This window comes from Sarcophilus harrisii, chromosome 4 (genome assembly GCF_902635505.1).
Source record: "Sarcophilus harrisii chromosome 4, mSarHar1.11, whole genome shotgun sequence".
Lineage (NCBI taxonomy): Eukaryota > Metazoa > Chordata > Mammalia > Dasyuromorphia > Dasyuridae > Sarcophilus > Sarcophilus harrisii.
In genome coordinates, this window is record NC_045429.1 from 291,682,104 (window position 1) to 291,695,727 (window position 13,624).

The 13,624-nt window shown below is 33.9% G+C and overlaps 1 protein-coding gene across 3 annotated transcripts in view; it reads right to left on the reverse strand.

Annotated features, from left to right (window-relative positions):
* The window catches only part of CFAP52 (cilia and flagella associated protein 52), a 56,615-nt gene that overhangs the window by 5,017 nt on the left and 37,974 nt on the right, over nt 1-13,624 (reverse strand). For all 3 annotated transcript variants that reach the window (XM_031965505.1, XM_031965506.1, XM_031965507.1), the window contains 2 exons: nt 9,063-9,211; nt 3,143-3,288 (listed from right to left, as the gene is read on the reverse strand). In XM_031965505.1, coding sequence (XP_031821365.1) covers nt 3,143-3,288; nt 9,063-9,211 — 295 coding nt within the window. The remainder of the gene's footprint in view (nt 1-3,142; nt 3,289-9,062; nt 9,212-13,624) is intronic.

Consider the following 13,624-nt stretch of genomic DNA (forward strand, 5'->3'; position numbering starts at 1 on the left):
GTGGAACCAGATTCATTCACTTCATCTTACACCATTATGGTGGCTGGCCTCCTGCACTTCCCCCACTGAGACCAAGGCTGGTCTGAAAGGCTCTCCAGAAAGCTGCCTAGCCCCAGGCAAGGAGACAAGACTCGGAAGGAGAAAATAAACGTTTGGATTTGGAGTGATTATTACTTGGACCCACACCACAAGAGCTAACCACAATAAACCTTACTACCCTTAAAATGGTTGCTGTGTTTTTTTTTTCCTTTTCATAGCTAATAAAGCATTTCTGCTTCTGTTCCTGTAGATCAGTACTAGCTCTGAAACTGAATCTTGGAGACTTGCAGGTATTCTTAGGCTACCTAGTGATTGCCCACTTTGTGATATATGACACCTACTATTACTGTTTCATCTCTTTATCACATTCTACCCAAAACACAAAGGGTTCTTCTCCAGGTAAACAGTTATACACTAACCTGAAAATAATTGCTTATAGTGGGTCCCCTCTTTCTATAATGCATACTTGACAGCAGATCCAACTATTCAAGCCCATGTCTCTTTTGACTTTAGGATACTGGCTGAAGAGGGTGTTTTACAACTTAGATATCCTTGTAATCCATTCTTCCTGCTTTTTTATGAGGATCTTGCTCTTGTTTAACAAGATGGCCAGAAAGGGAGGGTTTTAGTAACAATTTCCAACTGCTCTATTTTCTGGCCCTACAGTTTTAAGCCATGTACCTAACATAGTAACTACCTTGCCATCTTTCCTAATTCTTCAACAGTAAATTATATTCCCCTCAAAGGGTTCGCTGCAGGTGCCAAGACTTTTTAATAGTATTTTCATCACAGCCTGCATGCACCTCAAAAATCAACAAACACCTTGATTAGGGCAGATACTTATCCCTATGCCCCAGTCCACTAATTAAAATATGTAGCAATGGTGGCCATTCACTTCCTTCCTTCCCCCTCTCCAACCTCAAGCTACTATGCAATGTAGGAAACATTGCATAGTTTCCTAAACTCATTCTAGACTTGGTGCTTACAGGGGCTCCATTCTGATTCATAAGGGATGCCTTAAAGCCTGCAAAATAAATAATCCTAGATGAATCCCCCAAATATAACCTATACTGTGACTTCTGACATTACAGACAGAGGTATAATATAATATTGATAGCAGTCTCTGTGATATATGTTTCCATCCGCTAATAAGCATTCAGGAGCTGAACTCAGAGACCACCTAACCTGATCCCTCATTTTATGGATGAGCAAACTGAGGCTTGATTTAAGTTTGCTTTTCTGATTGATTTAATGCTGATACTTTTAAATAAATAATTTTAAATGATTCTAGACTTCTTTTCTTTCTCACATGTGAAGTAGAAGGAGGAGGAGAGAAAGGAAAGAAGGAAGGAGGAAGAAAAAGAAAGGAAGAAAGAAAAAAGAAAAGAGAAGAAAGAAGGAAGCTTTTAACTAGGTAAAAAGCTAGAGCAGCTTTGGAAACTCTTAGGAATTCTAAAGTCTAGAAATTGAGAACAAAAAGATTTTGAGGCAAAGTTAACTTGACTTATGACAATCAGATAATTAGAAGACAAATAATAGAAATTTTAAAAATGAGAATTTTTCAGTTTCTTTTTTTTTTTTACAATATTTGGGGATCAGGATTATTTCTCCTGAATACTTTTCACTTACTGAAATCTTTCTCCCATTAATATTAACCTCACCTGACTAAAACCTAACTCACAAGTTAGCAATAAGTGACATTCCTAAGATAAGAAACCAAAAGAGAGGAAGAAGGGAATATAACAAAATTTTGAACCCTCTGAAGGGCATTTAGCTTACTTTTCCCCTGCCTCCTACCCTTTGGCTCTGTGACATATAAAAACTTCTCTTTGATCAGCCCAACGTTAATTTTTTAATATAGTATTTATAGTAGTATTGTAGCCTTGTAGTATTATAGAGTAAATTTTCACAGACTCTGTGTTTAAATTGGAAAATCAGCTTGTTCACCAATTTGTTTTTAGTTTATTTAATCTTAATGACTTTGGAGGAAAATTGTGATATGATTCTGCTTGACCAGACCTGTGTGACATTTATGGCATTTAAACATTGTTATATGTTTACAATTTTTTTTGTTTCTCTGACATAATTTTTCTCTATTAAAAGCTTGGTCTAAACTCAGGGATAGTCTTCCGAATCTTAAACATGTGCTTAAGTATAATAAAATCTAGGTTTTAACCTCTAGAATTTCTGCATCATGATAGATTTGTTCAACAATTACCTATCATGTGAAATTAATGACAATGTCTTTTTTCCCCATAATAAAGGAAAGGAGTAAAAAATAATAACTCATATTTAAATAACACATGAAAGTTTATGAAGTATTTTTCTGAAAACAAATATATAAGATAGTATGAATCTATCCCCTTTTTAGAGATGTGGAAATAGAAGCCCAGGAAAGTAAATGATTTGTTTATAGTCATCAGCTTATATATGTTAAGAGCCTGTATTTTCAAATCAAGGTGACTGCCTCAAATAATGGCATTTATTCTATAACAGCACAAAAGATCTGCTTTGCTATTTGTTAATTGGTGTTGAAGTTTTGCTTTTTTAATAGATATCTTTTAAAAATGTCAAATGAGATTTGCAAAAATCTGGAGTGGGTTTAAGCAAAGAACCATTATCCTGAATCTCAGACAAGGAGCATGATATAAGGCTGGGGTCCATTTGGCCTCCTACTAACAGAGCACCTAAATTTCAGAAGCAGGCTTTGAAGAAGAAGAAATGCTATAAGTTTGAAATATCAAAAAAAGTGTTGAGGTACCAATTTTATGACTCCTTTTCCCCCATTATTATTTTCTATAATTTGCCCTTATATATAAACTTATTCAACATCCTGCCTCTAAGAAAAATGACATTTCTACACTTGCGATAGCTCGGGTCTTACAGTGTCTTAGTTTGATTTTACACAAACTACAATCTATTGAAAACAAACAGAAGTGAAAAAAGAATGAAATCCTAGATGGGTGGATTTAGGTGAGATTGTTCACATTAATATTTTAAAGTGAAGTTCATCATTTTGCCAATGATTGTGACACTCAAGAGTATTTCTAAGTTAAATACCAACTACATCACTTCCAAACAATCTTAGTTTCAAATACCACACCTGCCCTTCACCGCCTCCACTGATGATTCTTTTGCAGTCACTTGTAGTTGCAATGGCTGTCACTCCAATACTGTGAGCATTGTTTATCACATACATCAGTCGACCTGTCTCTGGAGTGAATGCACGGATTTTACCATCATTCCATGCTAGGAGATGAAGGAAGGAAGGAAGGAAGGAAGGAAAGAAGGAAGGAAGGAAGGAAGGAAGGAAGGAAGGAAGGAAGGAAGGAAGGAAGGAAGGAAGGAAGGAAGGAAGGAAGGAAGGAGAAAAGAAATATAAATAGGGTAAATAAATTAACCTCAACCTGAAACAGAATCACATAAATCATAATTAAGAGACAATATAGGAAGAGGAGTGACATAGGAAGAATAAGGCTGAGGACTGTTTGTTGTCAGAATTCCTTTCTTCTCTACCTCACCTATATTAATTTCCTAAAATGTCCCTGAATTGTTCACAGTCTCAGCTTTTGGATTAGGAAGTATGTGTGTTGTTGTGGGAAGAGGAATGGAGAAAGAGGAAATATGTTGGACATTGGTATTATCTAACTAACCCATACCAAAGTTTCTTTTTAGGTCATCACACCCAACTTCTTGCCTATAGAAAGGACCTACATAATATGCTATGACATCTCCATTTCTTGGTTGGGAAGGTCTAAACCAATTCTATTCCATCCCACAATCCATTCCCAATCACTAGATCCCTCCTGCTGAAAAAAAAACCATTAGATTTGGCATTTAATAGGTCTTTGGTGACATTAGAGAGAACAGTTTCAGTAGGGACACAACAAGATTATAAGAGCCTGAAGAGAGAAAGAAAAACCAAGTTAATGTTGGTAACACATCTAAATATCAACATACTCCCCATACATGGATGGGAAAGAAGATAGTGTGAATAATATGTTATGAGCATTTTAGACAGCTAGGTGCTATAATGGATAGAACATGAGAGGAACGCTGTCAGGAACTCCTGAGTTGAATAGTGCCTCAGATACTTACTAGCTATGTGATCCTGAACAAGTTCCTTAGTTTCCTCATCTATAAATTGAGGAGTTGTTATGAGGATCAAACAATTTTTTTTCTTTTGAAATGATATCTCCCTATCTTGCGTGGGTTGGAAATTCCTAGCCTCAAATGGCTCATTCTTAGAAGTGATTGGTTAGAAAACTAAATCTGCAAAGTTCTTTTATCTGGACAGTTAATGCAATCATTGGAAAGTTTGGTGGTGCTCCACTTCCAGAAGCTCACTATATTTGTGCCAGGCCCTGTAGAAATAAACTCTGACCTAAATTTAGCCCTATTGTAGCTTAGCATTTCCAAATTCAAGGAAATCATTATATTCAGCCTTCTTCAGTAGAAAGGATTACAGAGAATGGATCAGCACACTATAATGTAAAGTGCTATATAAATGTTAGACATTACTATTGTGGCTTCCTAATTGCCAAACCTACAGATCCCAATGAGACTCCTTACAGAAATGAACATAATTGAAGATACAGGATATCCTGCTGTTCTGAACAAGGTATCCTAATTTAACTATTATATTCCATATTTTATAAGAAATTTACAAAAAAAAATTCTACCCTTTAGCTTATGCAGAGAACTCAAAGGACTGAATGATAGCTACCCATATGACTAGCTATTTACTAGACTTGACTAATGTGAGATTAAGTTCTCTAAGAAAGTATTGAGAATTAAAGCTAGAAGATATACACTTTGAATATCTCTGGTATTTTAGCATTGAGTGAGGCCAATTTCATTCTCTTTAGGATATTAGCAGAATATTGTGAACAGAAAATTTGTATTTGATCATTTTATACCCTGAACATCCATGCTTCTACTACAGTATCTTATTAGAAACAAGAGACAGATTCTAATGAGAGCATTACAAGAGCAACAAATCCCTAAAATTGAGAGTTGATTCAGAAAAGCTAGATTTTGATGACTTTTCAGTGCCTGTAAATATATCCCTAGATACATGGTATTTAAAGAATAGGCTTAACTTTAACCTAGGGATTGAAGAGGAAAAACAAGGCTAACTCAGTCTTGGAGAGCTACCTTGGCAATTAGAACTAGTGTGGCAAACTCTTACAAATCATTTGGATGCTTATGAAGCAAATTGTTGTAAAACATAGATACAGGAACCACAGAATGTATTAATATCCTTGATATTTTTTCCACTACTGCTTAAATTGTTCCCCCCCCCAAAAAAAAAAGTTTGTTTTTTTTTAAATAAAGTGCTCATGAAGTGCTTTTTTCACAACAAATATATAAAATGGATAGTATGGATTTTTTTTCCTCTCTAAAGCTGCCTTTGAAATTTAGTTGCTCTGCCAGCAGGAAGCTAAATGGACCCAGCCTTAATTTACCAAAATGTAAGGCTATCATAGAATTGAAATAGAACAATAGAATTTTTTTTTTTTTTTTTTTTTTTTTTTTTGCTAAGGCAATTGGGGTTAAGTGGCCTGCCCAGGGTCACACAGCTGGGAAGTGTTAGTGTCTGAGGCCAGATTTCAACTCAGGTCCTCCTGACTTCAGGACTGGTACTCTATCCACTGTGCCACCCAGCTGCCCCAGCAATATAACTCTTAATTCCTTGATAAAAACAAATAAAATTTCTATGCCTATTGATGGCATTCCCTAGCAAGCTGTGTATCTCTGATCCTGAGGAGCAAAGCAGAGCAGGGAATCTTATTTTTGGCATCCATTCCAATCTGAAGCATGCAATAGAATAACAACAACAGGAAGTGTAAATTAAAAGGGAGCCTACAGTTATGCCATTGAAGTAGCAAAGCTTTTTAGTTCTGGCAATAGTCTATTGGAATGCCAAGCAAGACTAAGCCCATAGTTGTGTTGTTTAGATTCAAATCCATATCAGAAACTAGTAGAATTTAGGCAAAGTAGGCAGTGATCAGACTTTGCATTGAATCAGACCATTTTGAGAACACTGAAAATTTGTAGGTTCCCAGCCCCTGCGATCCTAGAATAACACAATATTTAATTACAGTTAGAAAGCAGCAACAGGACACAAACTCAGCCCAAATATTCCCTCCCAAAGTGTGCAGAGGCCAGTTCTAACATAAAGTCTCAAGTCAGGTAATAATCTGGAAGAGCAAATAATAATAATAATGAAAAGAATCCCATCCTAAAAAGCATTTTGGCAACAGAGATGCTTAAAACAGCCCCCTCCCCCCAAAAAAAGAATGGCTTCAAAACATTTATAAGCAAAGCTCCAAGAAAAAATTCTTGCACCCAAATTCAATTAGATTTTCTGGAAAAGATGAAGCAAGAGGTTGTTTTTTAAGAGTCAAATTTTGTTATGAATTAAATGAGAGCGCTAGAGGGAAAAATTAGGAAAAGAAAATAGAGTTACAAAAGAATGAATTAAAAATAGAATTAGCAACTTGTTACAGGAGTTTCAAAACCTTGCCCAAGCAACAAATTCCTTCAAAACTTGAAAGAACCAAATAGAAACTAATGATACTAAGAAACAAGAAATATTAAAACAAAATAAAAGACTTTAAATATGAATAAAAATGTAAACCGTTTTACAGCCAACACAACCAACCTGGTTAACCAATTAAGAACATATATAAAATCACTGAACTATCCAAACACTATGATGAAAACTAAAGCCTTAAATATGATGTGTCAAACAATCAAAAGAAAATTGCCTAGCTCTCTTAGAACCAGATAAAAGATAAAAATAAATAAATAAATAAAAGGAAAAAACCTATGGGTACCTCTGCAAGAAACCCAAAATGAAAACTTCTGGGAAAAGCACAGCTAAAATATTGAGATTCCAGTTCAAAGAAAAATATTGCAAGCAAATAGTTAGAAAGAATTTAAGCTTCAAGGGGCCACAATCAGGATCAAACAAGATTTAGCAGTACCACCATAAAGTAGGCAGAGAGCTTGAAATATACTATTTCAGAAAATATTTCAGAAAACAACAAAAAAAGCTAAGAATAACATGCCCAGAAAATCTAAGTATAATCCTATGGAAGAATTTGTGTAGAATGAATCTTTAATGAAATAAAGGACTTCCAAGAATGCTTGATAAAAAGATCTGAGTGGCATAGAAACTTTGAAATACAGAGAAACATGAAAAGGTAAACTACAAGTGAACATTTGTAAGGGATTAATCAAGGATAAAATGTTTACATTCTAGTATGAAGAGATGATGAATGTGTCCCATTGAAAGCCTTTATTATCATTAGCAATCAAGGAGGCAATTTAATAAGACAGATTTTGGGAGGGGTTTTCTTATGATCATAAAAGAAGAATGGAAAGAGAAGGGGGAAAGATCACAGTTGGAAGGAAAAGGGAGAGGGATGGTTGGGGAAATTATTTCATATAATTGGGGTAGATGACAATGCAAATAAAGGGTAACGGTTGGGAGGGACAAATTACACTTGAACCTCACTGACTAAAAGGAGGGAAGAATATAAACACACACACACACACACACACACACACACACACACACACAGAGGGCTGAATACAGAAATACTCAATAAGGAAACAGAAGGGAAAGAGGAAGAAGGAAAGGGAAATGGTGAAACAAAAGGTAAAGCAGATTAAGATTAGACCTAAGTAATATAAACTCTTCATCCAGAAAAGTAGATTGAGAAGAGGAATATATAAAAAAAAAAATGAGAACTCATGATTGGGCTCTAGGTGAGAGAGAAGAAAGGACAAGGAATCAGAAGTAAACTGCACCAAAACTAGAGTACTAATTCTGACCACACTCATTCTCTTTCACTACCTTCTTCTATGTAAAAGTATGGTGAGAAAAGAAGAAAAAAGTATAAGAGAATAGGATGGAGGAAAATATGCAATTAATTATAATAATGATAATAAAAATAGGTTTAACTTAAATATTAAATGATAGAAGATGGCAGAATGAATTAGAAATAAAAATTCAATGATTTATTGCTTATAAGACACAAACTTGAAACATAAAATTAAATAAAGGGTTAAAAATAAGGGACTGGAGCAAAAATCTATTAAGCTTCAGTTAAAGTAAAAACTTAAAAACTCTATTCAGCTCAATAACTATGATTCTAGAAGGCTCATGATGAAGCCTACTATTCATTTTTTGATAGATAAGTGATGGAGTCAGGGTTCAGAATGAGATTACACTTTTGATAAAGTCATTGTGAGAATTTGCTTTGTTTGACATAATGTATTTAAAAGTATTTTGTTTTTCTTTTTCCTTTTTAATGGATGGGAGTTGGAATTAAGAGAAAATTAATACTCATTAATTAGCAAAAACTAAAATAAAATAGTTACATCTTAAAAATAAAGTTCTTGAGCAGAGGCACAAAATGTAATTCATAAATCTTTTAGCTCTGTAAAGGGTGAATTGGAAAATGGAGACACTGGAAGCTGGGGAAACAATTAGAGTATTATTTCAGTATTCCAGATAGATGATAATAAGTGCCTAAACTAGGATGCTGACAGTATGAGCAGAGAGAAGATAACAAATGTGAGGGATGCTTTGGATTTAGAATTGGCAATATTTGGGAATTAACATATGTGGGATGAGGCAAAGGGAAATAAACTTTGAGATTCCAACTGGGGATATCTGTGAACAGAAAAAATGACATTTGTAAGAAGAGAAGGTATGGCGGGAGATAAGATCATGAGTTCAGTTTCAGCTGTGAAGTTTGAGGTGCAAACAGGACACTCAGGTGAAGATCTATCCAAACATTTGAGATGAAAATGCTCACAGTTATTTTATGTTTTAAATTATTTCTTCCAAGAGTAGGATTTGAAAGAAGGGTTTAAACAAGCAAGAATAATAGAGAAAAGGGCTGTTCTAGATCAACCGTGTTATAAAGAAGCCAAAATAAAATAAAAACTGCAATAATCAAACCTATCATGTGGGTTTGAATCTCAATCTGACACAAGAACATTACCTGAAATGATGCTTCTGCCATCCCTCATGAAGTCAATAGCATTGCAGGTCATATTAGGAACAGTGATCCTTAACAGCTCTCTGCTGGAAGAGGTGTGCCACACTCGGATATCCTCCTTGGAACAAGTAGCAAACAAATCAGCAGTTCCACTGAAAAAGCAAAATTATCACAAAATGTGATGTACACATTGGTCTTAATTCAGCTTTTCTAAGTTAAACATTAATTTTTGAACTACTTTTCACAAAATAAGGATGATAAAGACACTATTTACATGGCACTTCTGATATGAAATGCCTTTTATTCTCAAGAGATGTAGTATTCCTGTACTATTTCTGCTGCAAAATATGCAGAAATCTTGTATCTCTTGATAAGGAAGTTACTCAGAAACACAGACATTTATGAAAATCATCAAGGAAAAAAAACAAGTGGATAAACTAGGCTATTGTTCATATTATGATATGTAGTTAAATGGATAATGTAACCAGATTGTCCTTAAGTATAATATCTTAAGCATTAACAGAGAATATGTTGAGCTCCAAAATTAACAGAATGGGAGCAGGCTGTATTGTATTTGGAAATTTGTAAAGTTCTGTTGATATCCTTATGTTCTCCCTGAAACAAAGTTCCATCTTTTTTAATAGCAATATTGTTCCACAGAGATGAAATATGATTGTGAATCATGAAACACTCCAGTCTCTGAAGAACTGAAGGTAAGCATCAAACAAGGAACAACAAGGTATGATAGACATTACACTGAACTTAGAAATAAGTAATAAAAATGATATCATGAAAGAAATGTATGATTGAAAAAGAAGAAAGGTTAGTAGATTGGTCATGAAAATAAAGGATAATTGAAGAATGTCTGTGTACTCTACTGGTATGTATATACTGTTAAGAGAAAGATGAAGGCTCTGAGTTTGTAAAGTGCTTCCCCTTTGACAACCTTATGAAAGGACAAGAGCAATTATGGTCCAGGATAAACCTGGATGAGATATGATCTTCACTAAATGGAATATCCTCCTTGATAAAATCAACAAATCCACTGGAGCACTGGAGTAAAGAAACAAAGAATCTTTCAGTTTGAGGAAATGAAACAAAGAAACGATATATTAAATGCAATGAAATTAATGTTAAAGAAAAATCCTGCAAATTATACAATTTTGTTAAAATTCTGTTGACTGAGATACCACTTCACACCTCTCAGATTGACTAAGATGACAGGAAAAAATAATGATAAATATTAGAGGGGATGTGGAAAAACTGGAATACTAATGCATTGTTGGTGAAGTTGTAAATTGATCCAGCCATTCTGGGGAATAATTTGTAACTATAAAGGGATATCAAACTGTGCATACCCTTTTATTCAACAGTATGGCTGTTGGGTCTATGTCCCAAAGAGATGATAATAAAGGGAAAAGGAACCACATGTGCAAAAATGTTTGTAGCAGTGACAAGGAACCCCCCCAAAAAAATTGTAGTTTCACTAAACCAAAACTAAAAAGAACTAAAAATTGAGTGGATGCCCATCAGTTGAGCAATGGCTGAATATGTTATAGCATATGAATGTAATGGAATACTATCATTTTATAAAAAATGACAAGCAGGCTAATTTCAGAAAAGTCTGGAAAGATTTACATGAATTGATGAAGTGAATAGATGAAGTGAAGTGAGTAGAACCAAGAGAACATTGTACACAGCAACAACAATACTATATGATGATTAACTGTGATGGACTTGGCTCTTTTCAACAAAGAGGTGATTCAAAGCAATCCCATAGACTTGTGATGGAAAAAGCTATTTGCACCCAGAGAACTATGGAGACTGAATGTGAATCGAAGCATAGTATTTTCATCTTTTTTTGTTGTTGCTGCTACTGTTTTTGGCTTGTTTTTTTGTTTCTTGTATTTTTTTTCTTTCACTTTTTGGTCTGACCTTTCTTGTGCAGCATGACAAATATAGAAATGTATTTGGAAGAATTGTACATATTTAGTCTGTATTGGATTGCTTGCTATCTATGGGAGGAGGTGGAGGAGAAGGAGGGGGAAAAATTTAGAACACAGGAATTAATGTTGAAAACTATCTTTTTATGTATTTGGAAAAATAAAAAGCTATTTTAAAAAGCTTAAAAATAAAATTTTACTGATGGTAGGGGAAGGGATAAATAAGCATTTCCTAAGTGCCTAATACATGCCAAGTTATTTACCGATATGATCTTGTTTGATCCTCATATCAGCCCTGTGAAGTAGGCTCTATTATCCATTCCAGTTTTACACTTTAGGAAACTGAGGGAGACAAAAGTTAATTCCAGGATCCCACAGCTTATAAGTGTCTGAAGTAAGATTTAAACTTAGGTTTTCCTCATCATACACCCTACATTCTATCTACTGTACCATCTTTAACTGTCCTCCACTAATAAAGGGCTCTCATTGTCTACTTATGGACTTCATACAGGTTTAAAGAACAGGATAAGACAGATAAATCCTTAGATTAACCTGCATAGCACTGCTATATAAATTTTTTAATTTTATATTTTTATATTATATTTGTTAATATAATATTTATATATTCAAATAAAATTACATTTTTCCAATCAAATTTAAAGAATATGAGATTTCAAGGGAATCTCTAATAGTTAAAATTTATTTATGAATAACTTTCTTCTTTCCTTCCAATGCAAAAGAATGCCCTTTAAAAGACAATTAAAGAAAAACCAAACAAAAAATACAAGTGACTTTTTAAAAAAAAAAAACTGCTTCATATAGTGACAGAAAGAACTATTCAACCAACTCCAAATTTTCTTGCACTATCAAGAAGAAAACTCTTCAAATGGAAAAGGTAAAACAATTAATATTTTGAAGTTCAGATAAATAAAGTAATAATAGAAGAGCATCTAACTGATTTAAATGAAGTTTACAGGCTTATAATTATATCTCAGAATACAAAAACAAAAACTAAAATATAACTACTGACCATTACCAATCTGAGGGAAAAAAAGAGGCATCATAAGCTTAGAGGTGAGAATGCTGACTTATTTAATAGGTTCATCGAACAAACTACAGACTTCTAAGTGTGATAATTCCATCATTCCAGCAAAACTTTACGTGAAACTTTACATAAAAGTTACATGAAACATCCTTTAAGCATCAAGAAAAGGAATTAATGATCACAGTTAGCCAGCATGAATTTAAGATAAGTCATGCTAATAATATTCTAATGATGATCAATTGTGAAAAACTTAGATATTTTGATTAATATCATGATCCAAGATAATTCCAATGGAGGACCTAATGATAACAAGTGCCATTCACCTTCAGAGATAGAGCTGATGAATTCGGAGTACATATTGAAGTATACTTTTTTCACTTTATTTTTCTTGCTTATTATTATTATTATTATGAGGCTTGCAACATAGCTAATATGGTAAATTTTGCATGACTTCACATGTTTAATGGTCATCATATTGCTAACTTCTCAATAAGTGGAGGAAGTGTGGGAAAAAGTAAGAAATTATGGAACTCAGAATATTTTTTTAAATTAATGTTAAAAGTAAATGCAGAAAAAAGAATAAGTTATGCTAGACTTTATGATAGGGTTGTTTGACTGATAGATAAGAGAAATGCCAAATATACAGTATATGTGGATTAACAAAGATATATAATTGCTTCTCTTGATATCCTTGTGAACAGGTGGTAAAATGTAGTTTGAATAATAATAAAGTTACCTGAATTTCTAACTATTTTAACAATTATACCCTCCAAATATTAATGTACGATTATCACTTTGGAGGTATATCTCAAGAAACATGCCAAGGGATCACAAGGTGTTGTCCAGTGTCCTTTTTGGCACTTTTATTAGTATCTTGGCACAGCATCTGTACTTATTGGCTGTCACTGTTTGCCTCAATTTCCTCATCTATAAAATGAGCTGGAGAAGGAAATGGAAAACCATTCCAGTATCTTTGCCAAGAAAATGCCAGATGGGGTCATGAAGAACTGGAAAAAACTAAAATGACTAAACAATAGCAAAAAGCTATGTCTGTCTAATTTCCATAAAACAAAACTAGAAAGGAAACCTAAATGGGTTTAGACTTGAAGATATTGTCAGATGAAAATGATGGGCCAAATCTAATGAGGTAATGTTTAAGAAAGTTTTTTTTTTTCAAAAGTGTAGGATTTGATATCTAAGTCCTGCCTTTATTTGAGGTTAAAAAAATAACTAAAGGTGTAAAGACAAGCTGTCAAAAATAATATTTCATGTGAAAAAGTCTTTGATGTTTTATCAGACTAATACTCACGAATTACCAAAAAAAGAGCTAGTCTTGGGCAGCATTGATAGAACAAGAAAGGTGACATTCCCACTGTCATTTATTCGTATCAAACCACACTTGGGCTATTGTGATCAGGTCCTAGGCACCATATTTTAGAAGCAAAACTGACAAACACAACTATAAGAGGGCAGCCATGATGGGAGAGGAAATGTTGTAACGATCTCACCTTTGCAAACATGCCTATAAACTGCTTTAGATTTAGGTTCTTGTGTACCATTCTGAAATCTTAGTATTT